Here is a 25417-nt window from a genome sequence, read left to right on the forward strand (position 1 = left end):
TAATATGTAACCCAAATATTATTTCAGTATGATACTAATTTAAAAATAGATATGACTAGGCTAGGGACTGAAGGCACTGCTGGTAGAACCCTTGCCTGGAATGCAGAGGACCTGGGTTCAACCCAGAGCACTAAAAATAGTGTTAGTGTACATTCTTTCAGACATTGAAATCCTAAAAATTTCCTGCTGATTTTAAAGTTACATAACATTATAATCAAATGCTACATTTTAGAGTCTTTTTAGCTACATTGGAAAATGCACATCCGCAGCCTGATCACTTATATGGTGGCCTCTGTCATGCCTAGAAGCCTGACAACTTGTGAATCTCGAATCCCAGGCTCCATCACAGCCCAGTGAATCACAATGTATATTTGACCAGTATCCTTATGAAACTTGTATTAATCCTTAAGTTTCAGATGCATGGCTTGGAAATTCTTGGTCAACTGAGTATTTCCAGTAATAATTAGTAAAATGTCTAATGAAATAACAACCCATCCCCCAGTGAATTCTGAAATCGAGCCTTTAAACCAGACAAACTTCACTATTCTATCCCACGTTTTACAAATCCCATTATACAACGAACTAACCTTTTGGAGAAGGAATAATTTAAAAGAAGTTAAATTCAAACAAATAAATTCAGTTAATTGGCAAGGAGACTGAAATTATCAAATAATAGTTATTAAATTTGTTTTTTGACAATTGCATGTGTATATAATGTTTTATAATTTTATAATATTTTGATTATGAATGAATTTAGTTTACCAGGCTGTGCTTCAAACAGAAGAGCACAACTTTAGATTGCATTTGATTTATCTTTGTCTTGTTACCTGATTTTTATTGCCTCCCTTCTCCCTTTAATTAATGTTCTTTAATTAAATCAGAGTTCTGTTTTTTCCTTGATACTGTTTGAATAATATAAGTCACTGTCTATTGTCATATTTTCTTTGCCTGCCACATTTAACTATGGAAGGAATGGCAAATTGTGTATTTTAAAAGTACCAGGACATAGTACATTATGTTCGGGCTAGCTGCTGCCAGGTATAATTTGTGCCGATTACTTCTTGCTTTGACATTTTTGGGGAGAAAAAAACACAGCAGTTAAATACCATCCTGGAAATCATGTTTATTGTTATACTCAATGCTTCTATTTCTTCTTCCTCTTAATCAATCTCAGCGGTGGTCTCTGGATATTCTCCAAGAATCCCAGGATTCCTAAATTCTGGAGATGTCCCAAATTAAATATAGGCTATTTTAAAAGGACTCAATATGCTAGTAAAAGCCCTTAATAGAGTAGAAAGAAATCTACTAAAATGAGTGGGTGAGCTTGTTGAAGTGGATGTTTAAATGACTGTTATTGTACCCTTTCTGTATACCAAATGCCATCTGTTTCAGCAAGGCATGGATAGAACTCATGACATTGGAGACTTTACCTTCCTGTAACATTCATTCTAAGTGTTTTAAGAAGAGTAACATAAATATATTGCTTCAAATCAAAAATAAGTCCATGTAGTCACCAGAGTATGAAAAAGAAACTGATTCACTAATGAAATAAGGTCATTATTTCTGCTTACCTCAGCCCTCACCTAAGAGTGATTATAAAACTGATAATTGCAGATCAAAGACGGTCAAGATCTCACTGAAGCTGACTACAATCAATTTCTCTCCAAATTCAACAGGAAATGGCCTAGAAAATAATTTTATTTGTTTGAGAAAAATTTTGAGAATAGATTTATGAGCAGCACAGATGGTTTGGGACGACAGACCATTCCTGTGGTTAAAAATCTGCCAGAGATAATCTACAGTGTGGAACTTCATTAATCCTACCTTACCCACACCTTAGCTTCCTATGGGCTTTCTTTCAGCTTCACCTCTACTAGATATTAGGTATGAAATGCATAACTAGTTCTTGACTATAGATTAACAACTCTGGGGGCTAATTGTAACTTTAACAGTTACAGTTAAGTAACTCTAACAGTTAAGTGACCTTGAGAAAAATCTCTTTTTTTAAAAAAAAATCTGAAATGAGCATGCTGAAGTGAGGTAGTGAATCTCAGGGTTTTTGTCACCATTGAGACATTTTCACATCTGGACCTTTGCCATTCCTAAGGGAAGTATCTCTGACGTTTTTTATAAATACCTACAGTGACATGTAGCTTTGTCTCCTTAAATACAATAAAGTACTGCAGGAAGACTCATGTGATCCCTTCATAACCTTGATCACTCTGAAATACAGGATGGAAGTCATTTGCAGAATCATTAAAATAAATGCTGTGGCTAATATAACCTCCCTGGCTGCATCAGGTTACAGCATTACTTTGGTAACACTGACAGTGCACTTCCTTTAATTCTGTGTGAAACACAGGTGTGAGCAGTTTTGAAATTTCATTTCACAAAGGCTCTTGGGTAGGTGACTTTGAATAAAGAGCAAAGCTCCTGGAGTACAGATTGGTAGCTAAGTTTTGTAATGACTCAGCAGAATTACACATCCTAGCATGAACCTGGGTGATGATGCTCCAGTATGTTGAAGTAGTGTATTCTATCTGTCACAAGTCTCTGAAGACCCCACATTTCAAGGATTTAGTCTCCCAAAACCATCTTTATTAAGTCGTGATTTAATTTCCTGGTTGTATTTGGCAAAGTCATCTACCGTCACTGACTTCCGTTTCATATCATTGAAAACTAATTAGTGGCCGCAGGAAAAAGTTGTGCTAGTTCCCATCACAGTCAAAGAAACGTGACATCCTTTCCTTTAAGAATCAGACGACGTTAGGATGGTTTCCATTAGGTCAGAGTAGGTGCTAACAAATTTAGAACATGTTCAAGGCCCTACTCTGTCCAGAACCCTAGGATCCATAGCTTTTTAACTGTCTGGGGCTAATGCTTGATATAGCAATTAAAATCATCTCAGTCTGTCTTCTTTTCTACACCTCTGCTCTACTTCTAGTGCCAGCTTCCACTAAGGCAGTGGTGCTCAACCTTTCTAAAGCTACAACCGTTTATACAGTTTCGCACGTTGTGGTGACCCCTCCTAAAGCTTTAATACAGTTTAAATTTAATACAGTTTAATACAGTTTAATACCCTTTAATACAGTTTCTCATGTTGTGGTAACTCCAAGCATAAAATTATTCTCATTGCTACTTCATATCTGTCATTTTGCTACTGTTATGAGTAGTTATACCAATATCTGATATGCAGGGTATCTGATATGTGATCCCTGTGAAAGGGTTTGAGGCTCACAGTTTGAGAACCACCAGGTGCTAGGGTGCTAAATGAGGTATTTATTATAGGGACAACAGACATTTGTGGAATTATTTGGCGGCAAAACACCACACAACAGATGAGGAGAAAAGAAAAGGAATATGATAAAATTCCTGCCCTTTAGTGCTTTGCCTTAGAGTAGGGGAGGCAGACATGGAAACAGATAGTTTTGATTTGGTTATGTATAAGTTCTACATTATATATAGTGTGAGATAGGATCCAAGAAAAGAGATTTCTCATGCTGCCTCCAGATTCAGTGAAGGCTTCCTAAAGAAAGTGATTTCTGAGTTGAGTTGTGCCAAGAAAAACAGGCTTCTTCCAAGAATAACAGGCACTCAGTAGCGTTGGAACACTGCAGGTAGTCTGGTTTTATGGAAGTCAGAAACTTCAGTCCAAGAATGAAGAAGCAGCTAGCAGACAGAGCAGGATGTTGATCATGAAGGGCTTTCTGTATCATGCTATGGTGCCTGTATAATAGGGAACCCTTTGGCTTTTCCTTGGCTAAAACACTTTCCACCGAACACACTCTTTTCTGTGTATCTGGAAGCAGGCCGTACTCTCGAGGGAAACCTACTAGGCCAAGGGTTGTAGGACAAAGAAGCTAAGAAAGCCAGAGAAATGGCTTTCATGGAGACTAGCTTTACTCTGTCTGATTCTGAGGGATGCTAATAAGCACAAGATCCACTGAAAGTTTGGTTCTGTCTTGAGGCAAGGGAGTAGGCTTTTGTATTCCATGATAGCTCCAGAGGGCTGAGTACTTGATACAATTTTCTGTTTGCCTGTGGGACAATCTCCAAAGGCAGGAATCCAGGACATATGTTAGCAGCCAGCTGTTAAATTCAGGCGTGGCCTGCTTCCTGATAAGATAAAGGGAAGCTGAGTCAGTTATCTCATTGATTCCTGCTCATCCTTCAGTGCTCAATTAGAAGATGATAGTCTAGTAGGCCTTTCCCACCAGCAGGGACTCTCCTGTTTGTTCCCGTAACTATATTTGTAGTTACATAGCCTAGTTCGCACCTCCAGATTAAGCTACAAAAGCCATTAAAGACAGAGGCCTTTTTTATTGATTTTATTGAGCTGTACATTTTCTCTGCTCCCTTCCCTGCCTCTCTCCTCCCTTTCTACCCTCTCCCATGGTCCCCATGCTCCCAATTTACTGAGGAGACTTTTATGATTTTTTTTTTAAAAAAAATGCTGCAAGATCCCCGGCAGCAGTAGGCAGCAGAAATGCTGTAGGTCCCAAATGATGGTAGTGGGCCATGTGGCGGCAGGCAGCGGGCCCTAGGAGCAGCCAGTCCCAGAGTGGTGGCTGGACCCAGGCAGGGAGACACATGGCGGGCGGGCAGGAGACAGAGACATGGATAGACACGACAAACAGAGTGAGGTTGATTATTTATTCAGGGGGTTATGGAGGGGGAAAGGAGAAGGGGGAGCAGAGAAAGATAGAGAGAGAGAGAGAGAGAGAGAGAGAGAGAGAGAAGAGAAGAGAAGAGAAGAGAAGAGAAGAGAAGAGAAGAGAAGAGAGAGACAGAGAAGAGAGGCAGAAGCGAAGCGAACCTCAGGCTGGAAGTTGAAGACCAGCCTGCCTCAGCTGATGGGGGAGGGAGTGGGCGTGGCTTTTCTCTTAAAGAGACAGAACAACCATTACAGAGACCTTGTCATTTTCTACTTCGCATGTAGATTAGATCCACATATGTCTCTCTTAGGGTTCTCGTTGTTGTCTAGGTTCAGACGTCTGCCATATAGTTCATGCTTAGTTGGTCTAAACAGTCACTATGTCCTATGAAATTACTCTTCGGCAAATTTCATCTCCATCTTTCTGCTAACAAAACTAGCTCAGAGCTCTCCTATCTTTAGGTGTTTCCTCATAATACTATGTAAGAACAATCACATTGTTATGCAAAAATCAAAACCAATCAATTTATAATAAAAAAAGACTTCTAGTAGTTCCCTATCACCCACAGTATACAGTCTAAAATACCTAACAAAACTATCATACCATCCATAATCTGAACTCATTCTTATTCTTCTACCGTCCTGGCGCTTGGTTAGGATGCTGCCACCCTAACTTGTGGTTTAGACTTAGATGTCTTGAACCTCTTAGCCTCTGTGATCTTTGGTGCCTAATATGTTTTCCTTGCCTCGTCTTGGGCCTGGTGTTTGTTATGCAGCCTACAAACCCCAGAAAATGCCAGCTTCCATCCAAGGCCTCCCCTGACTGTTTCCATCAGGATAGTTTTCACTTGTCAGATCTCTAGTTATGCTGACAGCAGCATGGGCCCATGCCTTATTTTAGTCACAGTGTCGACCTAAATTTTAATGAATTTTAGTGGGTGAGCCCATCAAGATATTTATTCTATTCAAGCCCATTGCTTTCACTTTAAAAATATAATTTTGGAGGGTGCTAGGCACAAATCCCAGTACCTCACACTCGCTAGGCAAGCCTTGTACCTATATGCTAGTCTCTTAGCCCATTTCTGTCTTCCATCAAGGAGGAAAGTAGGCTATGCAGGAGCTGGAGTCATCTTGGATTATTAATTTCACTATGGACTGCCAGACCTTGCAACTTGGGGAAAATAATTTCAATTAATAGCTGTCATGTCTCTTGTTTCTGCTCTTGCTTCTGTACTGGCAAGTTCTGAAGGAATGTTTCTTTCTGTGGAACATGAACTACGGGAAGGGATAACCTCAAAGCTGGAGTCGACGTCTTATTGAGGTTGTTTGATTGTACTATTATTCCTGGAAAGGCTCCTAGCTTTGCTCTTAAGCAAATGGATATTGTTATAAATATGTAAACATTGCAAATTCTGAACTTCTGTGGGGTAATGGGTCATATTAGTTGACGTACTTTAGAAGTCCTCTCTTTAGAAATGTAGGTAGAAATGTAAAAACAAAAGACACTGGGTGTTAGAATATGTGGTGATTCATGAGGTGTATACCTTTGAGAAGTTATTAAATCCTGAAAGTCACCTCTTATTCTCATTGATGTATTTACAGGAATTGCTTATCTGTTTGCCAAAGCTTATCTTGTTTCCAAGAAACCACAGTACCTGGACACATGCATACGGTGTGGGGAGCTAACGTGGCAGAAAGGCCTACTGAAGAAGGGGCCAGGAATTTGCCATGGTGTAGCCGGCAGCGCCTATGTCTTCCTTCTGCTGTACCGTCTTACAGGAAACTCCAAATACATCTACCGTGCTCAAAGGTCAGCTGTTTTCCTGCGCATATTCTTAAAAATCCTTTTTCCCCTTGTGATAAGATCTCACATGTCTTAGGCTGGTCTTAAATTCACTATACAGTGATCAACGACCTTGAATTCCTGACTCCTTATGTCTTCCAAGTTCTAAACTTACAGGTGTACACCACCACACCATTTTATGAGGTGCTAAGGAGTAAAACCAGAGCTTATGTGCTAGGCCAACACTCTGCCCACTGAACTACATTCTGAGTTCTAATTTTTGAAATATTAATCTAATTAATTTTCTAAGCAGGTAATGTAGTCACCTGGTTTCAAATGTGTAAAAAAAGGAGCATAGCATAATAACCATCCGCCCCCCCCCCCCAGGCCATTTAATTGACTTCCCTGGAGATATGGTCTGGTGTGTCTTCCCAAGAATGTTCTCTGCAAATATGGGAATATATATCAAATTTTATTTTTCTTATACAAATGATAGTGCCTTGTTATCTTGTTGATTATGTTATATGAATACATAAAGGACCTCGTCTATCATTTTTGTTAGTCTTACTAAAACAAGAATATTTGACTCCAGTTGTTTCCAATATTTTCATTCTAAACAGTGCTACCTTTTACACTGTATGAATAGATTATCCTTTCCTGCCTTCTGTCTAGGAGGGAAGTAGCCTATGCAGGAGGCAGAGTCATCATGGATTACTAATTTCTTACACTGTGAACCTCCAGACCTTGCAACTGAAGGGAAATAATTTCTAATTTCTATTAATAGTTGTCGTTTCTCTTGTTTCTTCTCTTGTTTCTGTAGTGGATACTCCCTTTGTTAGCAAGTAAATTCCTAGAAATGGAATTTCAGAGCTAAAGGATATATATACGTGTGTGTGTGTGTGTGTGTGTGTGTGTGTGTGTATGATAATACTAAATTAGTCTCTGTAGTTTATTTCCTGAAGCATTGATACATATGGAAACCAGATGTAGAGCAGACAGCATTGTTTTGAATAGAAATAACTCCATACTGATTAACTGTATACACTGTGCCAGGAAGACTATGAATAGACTATAAATAAACTGGTAGAAAACTGAGCAGTCCCTTTGAAGGCACTTGGAAGCTGTCTGTGTAGGTCGTCAGAAGAAGTCTTGGTTTTCTGGGTGGCACTTATGTCTGCTAAACTAGGAGGCTTCTCAGCCATCCCCCATATAATTTGATTCTCTTGTATCTCTGAGTTGTCACTTAGTCGAGGCCAAAGAATAGTCCCTCATAGTTGTGAGAATCCTTTTGAAAGGATATACCCAGAATCATATTGGTTATGTGAAACAGTGCCCATTTTTCAGGTGTGTTGGCTGGTTTAAATAAGTTAACACATGAAAATTATTTTATTTTTTAAATTTTATAAACTTTATCATAAAAAATTGCAAATAAATATAAGAAAATCATATTGAATAATGCCTGGAATATATAACCTTTATGTAAAGATTAGCTTTTGTTATTACTAAATTTGAGTTTCATCATTTCTAAGTTTTATCTTTGCATATATATACATTGCTCATTTCTGAAAATGGTATGAATAGTAAAGTGAAAACTGTTGTTTCAAAAATGTACTCACTGTTTCTCAAATCAAATTAACCAATTTTCTCAATAATTCTCAGTTAATGTAGAAGCCTGAATGGTAATTATAGAACTAAAAAGAATAGACAATATTGGCTACAGTACAAATAAAAACTTAATGGTTCTATAAAAAAACTGAGCTAAGAAAACCTCATCATTTATAAATTATTACTTTTAAATAATAATTTATTTATAAATTTATTTATATATAATTATACACATTGAGTTAGTTCTTAAGTTACATTATTTTCTGCTGTTTAGAAGTACAAACTCTTATTTAAATGACTGCATATTTAAGAAAACAGTTGATAGAAAATCAGTAACAAGTGGAATTGCAATTTATTTCCTCATTTATTTTAAGCTGCCTGCAATAGTTTCAATGGCCCACAAAAGATCAAATGAGTAATTACTCTTGATAGGACTCCTATGGTGACTGCAATAATCTAAATTTATGACAGTACCAACTCTCAGGCCTCACCAGCATCAGAATTGGTGATTATTTTTGTTGTTAATGACAAATGGATAAGATAGTGAAAAACAATGATATAAGTGGGGGCATTGGAAAGGCTGGGAACTACTATACAATGTTGTTTAGTTAATTTAAATAAGAAAATGAAGGCCAAGAAGAATGTTTTTCATCAAAATTTTAGAGATCAGTGACTTGTTTTAAAAGCAAATTGTCTTAACAGTAATGCCTCATAGTTGAATTTACTATTTGATGGCACCATTATGAAAAGTTGCTTGCATCCTCCCATTCATCTTCATCCTTTGTTGCCCAAAGCAGATTGTGTAAAATCCTCACATTTATTTTCAGCCTCTGTGCTCTGTCACCTATAAATGAGACCAAGTTCAGAAATAATATGCTTCCAGAAACACAAATATTTAGATTTTTTTTAAAGGAACAGTGATATATAAGTTTGCTTTGGTTCAAGATAAACAAAAGTAGGATGATTTATGTGACTTTTTCACTTATAATTATTGGACAGTGGAAGGAATAGAATTTCAGAAAATACTAATGTGTTTTGATTAGCAGCTCCTAAAAATAGTTGGATTTGTTTGGCAACAAAATCTGTTGCAAAACACAAAGACTTATATAACTGATCTGGTTTTTTTCTCTAGAGAATGGAGTTTTCTCAAATTAATTACATAATTCTGAAAACAAACTGACACTAAAACTAATTTCACAAAAGGAGAAGAGCATCCTGTAGTTGGTCACAAGGACATATTAAAACTGTTCGTGTTTTCTTTTTCTCTTAGGTTTGCACAATTCTTGTTCACCGAAGAATTCAAAGCTGGTTCACGGGTCCTTGAAAGCATATACAGCTTGTATGAAGGCTTCTCTGGCACTGTTTGCTTTCTCATTGATTTGCTACAGCCCAATCAGGCTGAATTCCCTCTCTTCAGCGTCTTTGTTTAAAGGCTCCATCTCCCGTTGCAGCCTGGCAGAAGTCCCCTGAGATTTCCTGAGCCTCCTCTAGGCAGTTTCCCGCATAATCCACATCCAATGGCATCACAACTATGAGCCTTCACATTGCTGCCAGAAGGATGAGCCCAGCCTTATGAAGAAAGCGTGATACCAGACTGGAGAGGGAGCCTGCCAAGCAAAGATGCCACAACTCATCTCAAAATCACAGATTTGATGTTTCCGGGGAGAGATGTAAAACCGAAGATCAGAGAGAAGGCGAAGGGAAAATAATGCTTTCCAGTTGGTGAGACTGAAGGCAAAAGTGACCTGGAGATGGTGGGGATAGACTGGCAGCCCTTTGAAAACTGGAGAGCAAATGTGACCATCTGGCTATACCCTCCACCCTTAAATTCAGAAGTGAAGACAATCTAAATAATCTAAAATATATAAAATAATTTTGCCCTCTTAAAAACTGTTAGCAGGGATCAAGTGTCATGAAGAAGGGCATGAAAAGAAACCTTGATTGTCCTAGGCCTTCGCTTGCTGAAGTTGATGATTTTTTTTTGAGTGGAGATATTTGAATATGTATGTGGGTATTTTTAGAATCACTATCCTAAGGCACTTTAAAAACATCATATCATAACTTACTTTAAACACTGAAATTTGAAGCTTCCTTAGGTCTTAGAATATCTCTTTCCCTAGTTTTGTTTTCTTTCCTAGAGCTCATTATAGTGAGATTCCGAGCAGGAAGGATTGTAATTTTAGTGACAACCTAAGCTTAGTAGCTTTGGGGTGTGGCTTGTTTAGCATGCACAAGTCCCTAGTTCCATGCCTAGTACCATAAACAAACAAAAAGGAAGACAGGAAAATTCTTATCTAGCAAATAAGTGTTGTTGTTATGTGTTGTCTCAACTTGAAGTGTGACCTGTATATTGTATATGTTGGTAATTCTTCAAATGCCTTCATCTTTGTAATTTCTATGAAGCTATTAGACTGTAAAATATGCTCTCGGTGAAAATCATTCATCTCAAAGATCAGGGCAACTACCACAAAGGTAAGTCATTTCCATATTTCATAGAATACCATGAAAGACATGGAATGGGGAAAATAGAAGTGGTTATTGAAAAAATGTCATTTTATTTTATCCTATTAGATGAAGAGTGGAATAAACTCCCTGGCTGGTCACCTTACTTTGCAAAACAAAGGATATGCTAGAGCTTTACTATCATACCAGTTGATTCTAGTTATCATATTAAGTTTACTTTTGCTATAAACAAAAGTTATAAAAATGCTTCAAGCCAATAGTGGATTGCTAAACACTAATAGAAGCAACTGTCACTTCCATACACAGAATATGAGTTTACCACAGTCTTGGTATTTAACCACTGAAATTCAAGCATCATATTAAAGAAAACTGTTGTGCTGTATAAGATGTCATTGATTCAATAGTCATTAGTTATTTGGATATGTATATATGCTACATTTATTACCATATAATTTGAAGCAATATTTGAACTGTAGATTTTGGGAGGAGTTAGGTAATAATTTACTGCCTAGAAACATTTCTGTGTGTGCTGGCTTGTGGAGCTGTATGAACCAATGAATTCGTATGGGTTTGTATGAAAGTTATATGTGTGATCCTATTTTGGAAAAGAGGATCTCTTGTATTCATAAGATTCTCAAAGAATCTTACCAAAGAACTGTCTTTTTATATTTTATGACTCTTTGTATGTTTACAATCATTAACACAAGCTGGGACAAAATGATTTTTGCAAAATGTATACCTTGTTGGCTTATAGTCCCATTTCACACCCTCATATTTCAACATATAAAATTGGCTTTAATTGCTCATCTGTGAAAATACTGTTTGGAGTAAAACTTAATTAGATTCCAGAAGTTCTTTCTTGAGGAGGGCAAACACCTTTTAGAAGCCCTAAGAAAGATTCTGTTTACAGAATGTTCTCCTACTGAAAGGACCAGTAACAGCTGCTACAACATCTCATTTAAAATGCACTTGACATGGGCCCTACAGGCTAAAGATAACCAGGCAGAATTAGGCCTTTTACATTAAAGGAATACATGCTTTCATTGTGTCTGAGCAGCCCCTCAAAGTGTGTTAGGTGATCTCCCTAAAGACAGAGCTAGGGGAACAAAACAAGGTTTCGAAGTCTGGTTTCTCCTTTCAGGGTCATTTATTCAGTATTCTAGATTAGAAATATGCCAGCATCACAGCAGACAAGTCAGCCCCTCTCTCAAAGGAACCTCCATTTAAAATCTGCCCACCTCTTCCATCATTCATTATATGGACCGGAAAACCAAAGGGCTAGGAAATGACGCATAGATTTGTTGTATTTGTTATGTTTCCAGGAGCTTTAGAAAAACTGGACCTACCTTTTAAAGATGCAATAGAGTGACTGTAACTTTGTGCAGATCATTGTGAAAAGCTCGCTATTTTTGTATGTCGTATGTAAAAAGGGGTCATGTTTGGGTGTGGTCTTTCTGAAGTACCACCTCAGTAAATTTGAAACAAGGATACACTTTTTTTTTTTGGCTGTTAAACCTATCATTGAAACTTTGCATTTTCCTGAAAGAAAAGCACCGTTAGTTTGAGAGTCCTCTTCTATATTACTTTCCCAAGTTCCCAAGAAAGGGATGAAAGACACATATTTTCAGCAGGAAAGTAAGTCATGTCATTTATTCCATAATCAATTTCATGTGTAGTAACATTCTTAATGTTAAAGCATGATCCCTCTTGAAGGCTACTGTGGCATTTTTGGAAAGGTTTATTTTTATTATTTTAATTACAATTATGTGTGTGGATATGTGCATGAGAGTGCTGGAGCTACAGTTGTGGATGACTCTGAGGCACCCGATGTGAATTCTGTGAAGGGAAATCCAACTTGGGTTCCCAGAAAGTGGGATGGGACTCCATGCTCTTAACCATCGAGCCATCCCTTCAGCTCTCACTGCGGCATTTTCACCACTGCTCATGTTGTCATACTATTTACTATATAGGACAAAACCAATCCTGAATGCTGGGTGGAGATGTTTGAGGATACATTGAAAGAGCCTTAACAGTAAGGAAGGAGACACATTATACTTCAATAGCAATATATTGTAAAACACTGTAGCTTTGTGGCATTAACACAGTTACATGCCTTTCTTTCTACCCTTAACTGTCTATATTTAATTTACCCTATCTCATTGCCACTTTACCTCTTTTCAGTTTGTAACCTGGTATTTGAAGAGAACAGAAGTTTGACAGTGTATATTTCCCACTGACTTTTTTCCAGGCAATTGACCATGTTGTTAAGATAATAGTATTCAATTATGACAATTCATTACATAGAACAGCTTACTTGCTCTGTAGTAAATTCCATCTCTTCTTTTTACTTCTTTAGTTTTCTTTGAGATTTTAATCAAAGTGTTATGCAAATTGTTTTGGTTTCTGTAGAGAGTATACCTCAGTAATTTCAATGCAAAAAATATGAGTTTGGGATTTATAACCAGGCTAAGAAAGTATACACAAGCTGAGGATGTAATTCTATAGTAGAACACTTTTCTAGCATGCATGCTGCCCTAGGCCCTAGTCTCAGCATTAAGAACAAAAAGACATTAAAGAAAAGACACAATTAAAAGGCAGTAGTAATGTCAAGAGAACCATGTTAGAAATCCTAAATCCTTGTTCTGCCACTTTTTTGGGGGCACTGTATATAGTTCATACAGTTGTCATAGGAGTTATTTGTAAATATGGTTTTTTTATTATTTAAAAGGCTTCTATGTTTTAGGTTCCTATTATGTGCACATAAAATTATGTTCAGTTCATATTTAAAAACTAAACAAACAAACACATGTCATATGACGATGCAGTGCTTGGGGCCCAGGACACTAGAAGGGTAAATATTAATTTTATATTCTACTGCCAATTCTGACTGTAGTGTTTGTGCCTCAGAAGGTTCTGACTTGAAAGAATTTCCTCCAGAGGAATGGGTGGTGTAGTCTAAACGCTCTCTTTAACACAAATATTTTGCTGACTGAAAATAAAGGAGTCTGGTGCCAATAACTGAAGAAAAGGAACATCCAGGCCATAACTACACAGCAAAAAATGAATTGGGAAATAGGATAATTTAACACTGATTTTGATCTGTATTTTAATTTGGTCATCAGAGGTGTATTAGCTACAGGAATAGAATTATGCTGCTTGTGAAGCCTCCCTTAAATTATTATGCCTCAAATTAATAGCGGGATGACTAACCGTCACTTACCAAGGTCATGTGATCTTAGCGTAAATTTGGCTAGAGAAAGGCAAGCTAGAAGGCAGGATCAGGGCTTGGGGGTTGCTTACCAAAGCGTGGCATCTGAAGATAATTTGTACATGTGCATTTAATGGGACTAAACAAGTATAGTCTTACCACTGGGACTTTTTTTCTTGCTTACCGAAATCTCTTTAATCCTAATCCACCTTCAAGTCAGCATGTGTCATCACCTGTCTCTAAACATCTCATTCTGATAATGGATTTCCCCCCATGTCTGTTTAATCACAGGCATGACCTCTTTTCTCCTGGGAAGGCAGGCTTCCTCCGTATCTTTGTCCACATCTGTCCTTAGCTAAGAGCACGGGACTCAACAAGGCTTGAGTCTACTTTAGACAGAAGGACTGACCTCAAGGTCAGTAGCAACCAGAATTGGGACTATTCTGTAGTCAGATCACAAGTACAGGGCAAGCTGCCACAAGAGTGCTGTGCAATGAGAAGAAGGTGGTGGCCACATGCATCCTGCTTCCACTCTATAAACAGGACTGCCCATATTGCCTTCATGTCTTTTATTATGTCATAAAAGACAAAAACCGAAGTAGTTCCTACACAAACAAAGTCTCTCCCCTTATTTTATAAATTGAAAGTGTTAATGAATTGGGACCTAATGGGTGATGCTGTTAAGATATAAAAGAATATTCATTTTCATCTTCTTTAAATATTGAACCTTGTCCTTTCCATTCAGTTCCCTTCACAAATGACAAAGTCTCTCATCTTCAGGATTCTCTGCGTCTTCATTTCCTTTTAGGGTACCTGTTATTCACCCATTCTGAATTAACTTTGAAAAGTTATTTAAATGGAAATCCCAATCTTCTGTGGTTTTGTTCTGCACTGGGGTGGAAGGAGGGCCAGTGAATTGTATGACACATGAAGCAGACTTATCTTTGTACTCAGAATCACCTGAAAGGCAAGATACCATTTTTGTTACAGAATAATTACGTACTAAATTGAAAGTAGCTGAAGATCTATGTCTTAAAGATCTTCCTGAAGTACCCCAATACACTCCTTTGTGTTATGCCTTCAGAAACAATGAGCACTCCAAAAGAATGGAGATGGATAAAACACCTGTGTGTATGTGTAAACAGAATTTCTTCATATAGAATAATGCAGTTCTACTGAAATTTTCTTCATATATTTTGTGTGATGTGTTCCTCAATGTGTAATCTTATATTGTGTATGAAGTAGCTGTGACTTAGCAATCAGTATAAAAAAGGTATAAAATCTATACTTGTCTACTGTCTTTAGCAAATGACCTTATTACAACATATTTTAGTGGGATGTCTGTGTGTAAAGGGCAACTGCCAGTAAAATAAATTGTGTCATTAAATTTGATTCAAGTTGAATGTGGTAATACTTATATGTGGATATATTCAAATAAGCATATTGCTTCAAATAATCAGTCTTGTCTCTTTTAGGGCTTTTAATATTAGAGGTGTCTTCTGAAGACTATAGCAGCAGTAGACTCCTTTTGCTCTTGAACGTGCAGTATCATTTGTATTATAGAGATGTTCCAGCGGTAAGAGTGGAACACTGTAATAGTTTGGTCTCAGAATCTGGTATAGGCCACTCCAGTCTCTTGGATGTGGTGGCATCAAACTAACAGAATTTTTAAAATGGGTTTTGTAGAAATCAGTGAAACCTGATGAGAAGCCATAAATAACTAGGGACTGGTCAAACATCACATACTAAAGTGATAGAATATACTTCACCAAAAGGGTTTTCATTTTTGCACAATTTCCAATATTTACAAAAATATGTTTGTGTCATCATTGGGTTAAAACAAAGTTAATCTTCCTGATGGTACATTTCATAAGCAGCAAACCAGTACAATTCCTTAATCTTTTGGGGCAATACCCCAAATAGGGAATTGTCAGTATAGTATGACAACTTACTCCTAATTGTACCTAAGAGTAAACAAGCACCACAGTTTAATGTACTATTGAAGTTTAAAGACATGTTCAATAAATTAGTATTATTAATAAAGTTGTGCTCTTTGCTGTATTTCTCCACCAATTATGAATAAAAAATTATAAAAATAAACCAAATGATAGGAATAAGTTATTAGTACTTTAAAATTCTTTTAATTTTTATTAACATTAAATTTAACACCAGTTATCTGTTGTATATAGCAAGAATTTTGAAATACTTGCACACCAATTGAGAGGCTTGGTAGAAATGCCTTTTTGCCAAAATCAAGTTCTTTGACTTCTTGATAATTCTTATATGTCTGTAGGGGTACTTTGAAGGGTTTGAAAGATATATCAAGAGCAGTTCTAATCTTAGTGCAGAACATTTTGCTAATCATTTTACTATATTACAAAATGTTATACTATGATATTTTATAATAAAACAAAATTATCAAGTATTCTGGCCTATTACATATTATTATACCCAAACATCACTTTCTATAAGTCTATTACTGAGTACACTTATTTTTTAAAAAAAAAAATCACAGTGGGTATTTTGATCCTAGTGAGGAAGTATAATGCAATATCTGACATTGATTTTTAATGAAAATCCACTTAAATGTAGGGCAGGGAAACTAAGCTGTAAACGTGTGTGTTCATCTGACTGATAAAATGACAAGTGATAATTTGGAAAGGTCAGCTTATAAATGCTCATCAGATTTGAGCTTTTGTTATCTATTGTTCCTGGAGCAGGACGACAATTGTCAGTTAAATTTGCTTCAGCTTCACTGAGGGGTTTGCTTACAGTCCACTGCCTGGTGTAATGAAATCTCTTCTGAAGCAAGACTGACTTAGAAACTTAGTGATGCACCTTACTACTTTTTAGCTGCTGTTATAATATCAAAACACTGTGATCTTTCCAATGTGTTTTCTGTATCAGTTTTGTACTGTAGAAAATAATCTGCCATAAACTGCACTTTACTGTTTAAAGTGATGTTGCTGGCTTATTGCACCACTGCTCCACAACATGGTCCACTTAATAATGTAAATAAAACCTGTGATAATCCTTTGCCTTAAGATCTGATGCTAAACCGTTACTGTGTTCTAATTAATTATTCGTAGCTACTCATTAGTTACCCTTTAAAGCTAATGATGGTATCAAATAAAATATTAAACAAATACACCGTGGAGGGCTGCTGGTGATTCTGTTTGTGACTGTGTGTATCTGAATCCAGGACATGGTGGCCTGCTGGGCTCTATAAATAGGCATTCGTAATCCTTTTGGAGAAAGGGCCTGGTACTTCTCAGGCCTTGGCTGAATTCTCCCCTCAACCCTTATAAATAGATTTTCTGAGGTCACTTTAACAACCAAGTCAAACAACTAAACTTGTCCACACCTTCTCTCTTCATTCTTGTGGAAATCTTACAAATCTTTACATCTTGTTTGTATTTACATCATTTTCCAAAATAGAAAAATGCCCAAGATGCCTGAAAATTAAAATCACCCAATTGCTTCATGGAAAATGATCTTAGAAGGTGTGAAGGAGTGTGTGTGTGTGTCTGTGTCTGGGGGTGGGGTGCGGGGAATCCATCTTGATGTACAGAAGGTTGTGAAAAGTTCAGCGGGTACACGGGATGTGTACAGGATAAAACCAGACAAAACCCAGCACTGAGAAAAGGAAGTAGACACAAATTCCAACCTCCAACCAAGAAGATATTTGCAATTGATATGTTCTGTTTTTGCAATTGAGTGTCAATGAGTACCTGTCAGCCACTCTCCAGGGCAGGTCTCATGGTCAGGAGTAGTGGGCCAGCACAAAATGGACTCCATGTTTGTTGGTTGGTTGTTGTTTTAAAAAAATATTTTTGTACTTTTTGTTTCATTTTGTTGATTTTGACATTTTTTTGTCATACTGTTTTTTATTTTACGTATTTTTTGTGACAGAGATAGCATAAAGTTGGGTGGTTGGGAGGATGGGGGGGTAGGGCAGGGGAAAGAATATGTTGAAATATATTGTGTTCAATTTTTTAAAATAAACAGTTGAGTGAAAAAGAATTGTATTAACCTTAGGGGTTGGCATACCAACAGAGGTGTGTGGGGCTGGAAACTGCTTCCTTATTAGGCTCTGGTCTTTGACCTGCCTTGAGTTAGTCACAGCTATACAGCAATATATTTTGAAGGCAGTTTTATCTAGAAAGCAAAACTTCGGCTCACACAACTCTTTCGATGCTTCTTCTGTCTTTCTTCTGAGAAAGACAAAGGACATGCTCAAGAGTATCGTTGAAAAGTTAAAGGTATTTCTCAGTTGAGTGCATGACCAAACACTTGTGCTCTGAAAACCTTCTCAGGGGTTAAGGCCCTCTTGGAATAGCAGGAAAACCTGAACTTTTGACCATGCTTTTCTTCTGTCCAGAAACCAGACGGATCGTGGATCAGGAAGGAGTTCAGACTCCCTCACCCCCAATTCTGGTTTCTGCTGCTTATGGTTTATCAAAGTCACTCAAGACAGCTCAGACCTACGGACTCTAGGACCCAGAGGCTGCGCGCGGGCCACCTTGGTTGGCGGCCTCCAGGCGTGCTCGGGCATCTGCGGTCAGAAGGCGCGGGTTCGCGACCCGCCCGGAACAGTGGCCCCAGCGCCACCGCGAGCTTGTGGCGCGCGCTGGCGGCTGCGCACGGTGCGCGTGGGCGTGTCCGAGCGGAGCCACGCTGCCCGCCCCACCCCCCCTGTGGCGGTTGCCCCCAGGCTGGGCTCCGGCTTGCGCGGGGCGTGTGGCCGGGCCCGCGTGCCCTCAGCGGGCTACGCTGCGCGCCAGCGGCTCGGGCCGGGCATGCTGGGAACCGTTCGGTGAACCGTCACCGCTGCCGCCGCCGCCGCCGCCGCCACCCGCGGGGCGAGTCTCCGAGGCGCGGAGATGAAATTCCCGGCCTCGGTGTTAGCGTCCCTGTTCCTGTTCGTGGCCGAGACGATAGCGGCGCTCTACCTGAGCAGCACCTACCGCTCCCATGGGGACCGCATGTGGCAGGCGCTGACGCTGCTCTTCTCCTTGATGCCCTGTGCTCTGGTGCAGTTCACGCTCCTCTTCGTCCACCGCGACCTCAGCCGCGATCGGCCACTGGTGCTGCTCATGCACCTGCTCCAGCTCGGGCCCCTGTTCAGGTGCGTGCGGAACCCAGAACCCGCCCTTAGGTCACAGCCCCTGGCTGGTCCCCCCCCCCCCTACTGCCCCAGCTGGGGAAGAGGCCTTCCTGAAGGGGACAGGTGGCCAGAACCAGGGCTGCCCTGCCCTGCTTGCCCAAACCTTCCCATTCCAGTCTCCGGAGATGTCCTGGATTTCAGAACCCATAGATGGAATTGCCAATGTTAACTTGAATTTGCTCAAAAAGAGTAGCAGTCTTTGCCTTTTTTCGGTCTCCTAAAAATACGTGGCTTTCTCTGTGGTCAAGTGGACTTCTGCAGGATTGGCATGCGTGGTCTTTAGAAGTTACTCTAAGCGCGGTTAGAGTCAGAGCCTTTATGGGTCATGGGTCATTTGATTTAGTTTATCAAGCACATGACACTTAACTGTGTACCAGGCACTACTCTAAGTGCTTTGTTAAAATTTATTTAATTCATATACAGAAGTCTAGAAATTCATGCACTCTACTTTTCTCTTAGCGTGATGATTATTGTCTAGCGTGAAAACATACAGTACCAGAGATGTCTTCTGAGTCTGTTCAATTTTTAATATAGTCATGAAATCTGGGACACAATGTGCCTTGAAGACAGGAAGTTACTATGTGTTAAGAAAAACTGTTAATGCCGTTTCTGGGAGGAGAAGTTGTTGTTGCTCTTTGTGGTGCTGTGGATTCAGTCCAGGGCCTAGTACAGGCTAGGCAAATGCTCTACCACCGGGCTAAATCCTTAGCCCTGAGAATTAATCTCTATGAACACAAAACAAGAAGTACACAGTAATGAAATAGACCTGATTTTAATCTCAGAATTTGAAGGGAATTTAAATGTATTATTTTCCTATCTTTTATCTTACTGGGGAAATGCGAAAGTAAAAGTTTATGTTCAGATTAAAACAGCATTCACAATATTAAAACTTTGCATGCTACTTTAAACACAACCGTTTTAGCTTACTGTACTGACGTGCAGTTTAACAGGGCAAACTTGGTAAACAGGTTCTCCATTCTTCAAGAACTAGGGATTCCTAGAAAGGACAAGAAATCTATGCTGGTAGCAGTGAGAAACTGCTGCTGACAGGGAGGAATCAGAAAATTGGTTTGGGGGTACTTAGAAAGCATGGCAATCAATTAGCTAGTAGAGAACCCATGTTCCCAAGCAAGCCCTGCGGCCCTGCTAGTTAGTGCCCCTGCTCAAGAAGCAAAGTGAGGTTTGACCTTAGACAAGGCACTCATCATTTAATGTCATCTGTGGGGAGGAAACTATATTTGGGTGGAGTGGCTTGGGGAACTGAGAATTCACAAAGGTTGCTGGTGCTGAGTGGTTTGGTTCACACCTCCATGCCTTAGCTGATTGACTCTTGCATTTGTTCACAGCGTATCTATTATTTTGGTGCTGGAAGTTGAATCAAGGACCTTAGTCGTACTAAACCCGTGCTCCGCCAATGCTATAGGCGCTTTCAATCCCAGTCCCTATTTTATACAAGGGGCAAATGAGGCTCTGGAGCATGTTCCCAAGGCTTCCTTCCAAAAGGCAATTAGTTTCATTATGTTCTCTGTGTTCTGTAAAAGAAAGTAGAGTGTTCAGTACACCTTATCAGCAGTTCCATCTTCAAAGCTTTAAATGGTTCATCATTTGTGAGCAAAATTTTTTAAAAAAATAAACAACCAAAAGTAACCAGGCAAGTAAGACTCCTCTATCATTGCTGTCATTTAGAAGTGTCTCTTAACGTTAAGCTCAAGACAAAGCTGATAGAATATTGCTTATAAAAACAGCAACTATAATCTGGGGTTCAAGGGAGTGTATTATGATGTTAAGAACAGTAGTACTGAATGGCAGAGTGTGAGTTTAGGGTTTTTTTCCTCCTAAATATGAACATATGACAAATTTCTCCTTTATTATAAATTCTTTGGTATTCTTCAGTCATCACAGTACTTAAAAAACTTTATTAAGGAAAGGAGTCTCCTATTCTGATATTAGCTGATTTATGTCAAGAAGTAATGGACCCACGATCTTTGAAATGAGACACACAAAATAAGGTTTCAAGACTCTTAGCTTGCAAATGAAAAGCAAATTTGTTGATTTTTGGTTAACAGGACTTAAAAATGATTACTGAGATTTCTTGCTAATGACAGGTTCTAATTTGAACTCTGAAATCATCAGCTTTTCAGAAAGATCTCATTATTCCCTCAAACAAGGGAATCCCAACACTTGTTCCCCTTTACCCCTTAGCAATGGTTTTTAGTAATATTTTCAAGTTGTTTGGGGGCAGTTTACTTCTACTCAAGTTAGGGTAGCCAAACTACCATTTTTAGGGAGATGCTGTTACTGAGTTCTTACAATATGATCCAATTAAAGTGCATACATATTTTATTCTATATAGTGGTTGCCTTAATATGTCAGATCTTTAGTATGGGGAAGATGGAGGTCTGCAATACCTTACACTAATGATCATGAACTATAACTGTTAGCTCACTTCTACCCCTTCATTACTTCAGTGAGTCACTGGCAGCACTATTTAGTTCATTTATTTATTATAATTTTAGTCATATATTTAAATGTTTAGCTACACTTTCTATAGTACTTTCTAATATGAACTTTGGATAGTGTCTTGAATTATCTTTTTTCCCAATTTGAAGGAAAATCTTACTTTAAGTTATATTAAATATTCTGGAAAAACCGAAGGGAGACTTATCTTTTACCCTCTGTTTCCTATTATTCTCACAGTTATGTTAGCTTTCATAATTAGTTCAGAGGAGTAAATATAAATGACTGACAGCAGTAAATCTCCCATTTTTATTACTATCACAATTTAGCAGATAAAATGAGGGTTTGAAAAAACCTAGGTTTAGAAGATATAGGTTAAAAGTCTAACTGTGTCATAGAACATAACAAAGTGACTCATAGTAGTATTTCTTTATAGGGAACTTAAAAAATAAAAACAATAGCAATCCATATTTGAAAAGCATTTCTTTCCTTTGCAAAGTACATCCATCTGTAGTAAAACCCTGTAAGCGAACTGGCACAGTCTTATTTCTCTGGTCCAGGCGTTGAGACTCTGGAGATTAAGCAAGTGGCTTGTCAAAAGTTTCACAATATTTTCTATTTAACCAGCATAGGTCTCTGATGTCACTTCTCAGAGCATGTGTCTCACATGAACGTCATGTTTGGCTTGTAGGAAATCATAATATTTCTTTGGAAAAAGTATTTTCATTAGGGTCCTTGGTACCTCAAGTCATTTGTGCTGCCACCAACATGCCTAGTTTTACCTAGGGACAAACTACTGTTATGATTGACAAATGAATTATATTATGCTAGAAAATGGAACTGAATGATAAAAATGATCAGATTACTAAGTATCTCCAGCAAAGAGCATCACGAGGTCTGCAGGCTATGCTCCACTGGCCAAATCATGCCACCACCTGTTTTTGTAAATAAAGTTTTTTTCTATTTTCTTTCTTTTTTAAGATTTATTTATTATGTATACATTTGGCCTCCATATATGCCTGCAGGCCAGAAGAGAGCACCAGATCTCATTACAGATGGTTGTGAACCACCATGTGGTTGCTGGGAATTGAACTCAGGACCTCTGAAAGAACAGTCAGTATTCTTAACCTCTGAACTATATCTTCAGCCCCCATAAATAAAGTTTTATTGGAAGATAACTATCTATCCTTTATATAATCGTTCCTTTATATATTATTTGTCTGCAGAGGCAGAGTTGAGCAGAGACCCTGATAGCCTGTAGAACCTAAAATACTTACATTACACAAAAGCTTCCTGACCAATGGAGTATGTGATATTGAAAAACTACCTTGAATAATCTTTATGAAGGATGCTGGTCCTCTACCACTGACCTACATCCTTAGCCCTTACCTTGGGTGATTTTATCAAGTAGCTCATGCAGAAAAACAACAATTAAAACCAACCCTCTAAGCAATATTGGAATAATTAGATAAGTCTTGGCAGAATTTTAAGAAAACAGTAGTTTGTTTCTTAGTTTGTTTACTTAGTAGTAGTAGTAAGAGGTCTTAGGACAGTTCATAAATTTATAAGATACAATGTTTGAAGCTTTATTAAGATATGCCAGGCATGGTGGTGTATAACTTTAATCCCAGTATTCAGAAGGCAGAGGCAGGTGGATCTCTATGAGTTCGAGGCCAGCCTGATCTACATAGTGAGCTCCAGGACAGCCAGAACAACATAGAGACACCCTATCTGAAAGGAGGAAAAAGACAAATATATCACTTGGGGAAAGCAGTGGATTGTGAGAGGCTCCAACATTGGAGCTTGCTATGCCTTTTTTTCCTGGAAACTTTGTCATTTGCATAAGTTGATCTCAAGTTTCATTTAAAAACATTCTATAAATGATCCCTATTTTATATAGTCTCCTCAAACATCAATAGAATTTTATTTTTCTACAAACCCTTATTTCATTCATTCATTTCATAGAGCAGCTTTGGCATGCTCTACCTTTTGGTTGTTTATTTTGGTCTTTAAAAGCTCTAAGTTTAGGGGCTGGAGAGATGGCTCAGCGGTTAAGGGCTTTGCCTGTTCTTCCAAAGGTCCTGAGTTCAATTCCCGGCAACCACATGGTGGCTCACAACCATCTGTAATTAGGTCTGGTGCCCTCTTCTGACCTGAAGGCATACATGCAGACAGAATATTGTATATATAATAAATAAATTTTAAAAAATTTAAAAAAAGCTCTAAGTTTAACTTTTATATCACAAGTAAAGAATATTTGTTAAAATAACAGAGAAACAAAATATATTTGTAAGTGAAGAAAATAAAACCTTTAATTCAACTACCTAAAGAGAATTTTTAATGCTTTGTTTTATATCCTTGCTACTAATTATAGGGGTATGATTGTAAATGTCAGGGAAAATGAACCCAAATTTCAACAGTTTGATAATTTACAAAATTTATTTATCCCCATCAAGTCTGACCAAGGTACTAGTTGTTTAACAACTTGTTTACACCCTTTATTTTTAACAATTATCACTTTTGAGTCACTATAATTCAGTTCTGTCATTCCACTGTTGATGTGTATGTTTGTGTGAATATATGTTTGAAGATTTCTCTTAAAATTTCCTTCCCAATCCCAGAGAATTTAGACAACAATGAGGATCCTAAGAGAGACTTACATAGATCTAATCTACATGGGAAGTAGAAAAAGACAAGATCTCCTGAGTAAATTGGGAGTATGGGAACCTTGGGAGAGGGTTGAAGGGGAGGGGACAGGCAGGGAGGGGAGCAGAGAAAAATGTAGAGCTCAATAAAAATCAATTTAAAAGAAAGGGAAAAAAAGAAACTGGAAAGAATTGCTTCCCTTATCAAATATGATAAAATATTTTTTCAAATATGATAAATGTATTTTTATTTTAATAAATAAGATTGTTATGGATTGAATCCAGGGCCTAATACATGCTGAACAGACTATATCCCAAGCCCAGGATTTTAATTTCTTTGAAAAAATAAATTTGATTAATTGTGTATTTGTGTGTCTGTGTTAGCGTGCATATACACATGCCTCACACATACCTTGGTGCATGTGTGCAGGTCGGAGGACAACTTGGAAGAGTCGATTCTCTTCTTTCACCACTTAACAGAAACCCAGGGATTAAACTCAAGTGCTCGGGTTTGGTAGCAAGCACCTTCACCCACTAAGCCATCTCACCATCCCAAAAGTCTTATGCTATTTATATTAGACATTTTCCTAAACTGTTGGTTTTGAGAACAACATAATATTTAATTGAATGGATGTGCTTGTATATATTTATCCTTTCATTTTTGAGGACCTCTAAAATAATCCCATTATTTTGCTATTAGAAATGATGCTGGTTTAAATTCTTTCATAAGGTTTTTTCGTGAACTGGTATATCAGAAGCTATCATGTGAACCAAAAGTACAACATAAATATTGTTGTGTTACATATTATACTTATTCTGTATATGCTCCATTATCCTGTTTAGATAGTGAGCACCTCCGAATGAATGGAGTGGGAGTCTTCAAGCTATCTAGTAAAGTACATCTGCTATCATCACCTGTTTGAGAATAAATACCACGACCACCTTATCCTCTCTTCTACACCTTGCCACTTTTGGTGGTCTAACAATATTAACAGGGGTGTTCATTGTCAGTCAAAGGTTTAAATTTTGGAGGAGGTGGCCTTGAATTCATGAACTAAAAAGTATTATTATTTTTCTTCTGAACAAATTAGACTATACTGCCATGTCTTGATAAAATATATTAAAGCATCTTTGATTGAAAACGTATTACAAGATGAATAGTAGACAGACTTATAAACTACATCTGCTGTCATCACCACTTTGAGAATAAATACCATGACCATTTTATTCGATCTTCTATGCCTTGCCACTTTCGATGGTCCAACAATCATCTTTGAATATATATTACAAGACAGTAGACAGACTTCCCCGATATACAAACCACACACTTTCTTCCCCCTAGAAACAAGTGAACAAAGGTAATAATCATGAAATCTGTCCACTTCGTGTTTACCGGAAAGGTTGTTATATTCCTTTTCGTGCATCAAAACGAAGG

The 25417-nt window shown here is 38.0% G+C and overlaps 2 protein-coding genes across 2 annotated transcripts in view; both read left to right on the forward strand.

Annotated features, from left to right (window-relative positions):
* The window catches only part of Lancl3 (LanC like family member 3), a 104949-nt gene extending 88088 nt beyond the window's left edge, over positions 1 to 16861 (forward strand). Inside the window, exons 4-5 of the mRNA XM_048461530.3 lie at positions 6257 to 6464; positions 9313 to 16861. Of these exons, the coding sequence (XP_048317487.1) occupies positions 6257 to 6464; positions 9313 to 9472 (368 nt within the window). The 3' untranslated portion in view covers positions 9473 to 16861. The remainder of the gene's footprint in view (positions 1 to 6256; positions 6465 to 9312) is intronic.
* A 1659-nt stretch (positions 16862 to 18520) lies between these two features.
* Xk (X-linked Kx blood group antigen, Kell and VPS13A binding protein) overlaps positions 18521 to 25417 on the forward strand; it is a 43977-nt gene continuing 37080 nt past the window's right edge. The window contains exon 1 of the mRNA XM_048461392.3: positions 18521 to 18841. Within this exon, the coding sequence (XP_048317349.2) occupies positions 18597 to 18841 (245 nt within the window). The 5' untranslated portion in view covers positions 18521 to 18596. The remainder of the gene's footprint in view (positions 18842 to 25417) is intronic.

This window comes from Myodes glareolus, chromosome X (assembly GCF_982192425.1).
Source record: "Myodes glareolus chromosome X, mMyoGla1.1, whole genome shotgun sequence".
In the NCBI taxonomy this organism is placed as follows: domain Eukaryota; kingdom Metazoa; phylum Chordata; class Mammalia; order Rodentia; family Cricetidae; genus Myodes; species Myodes glareolus.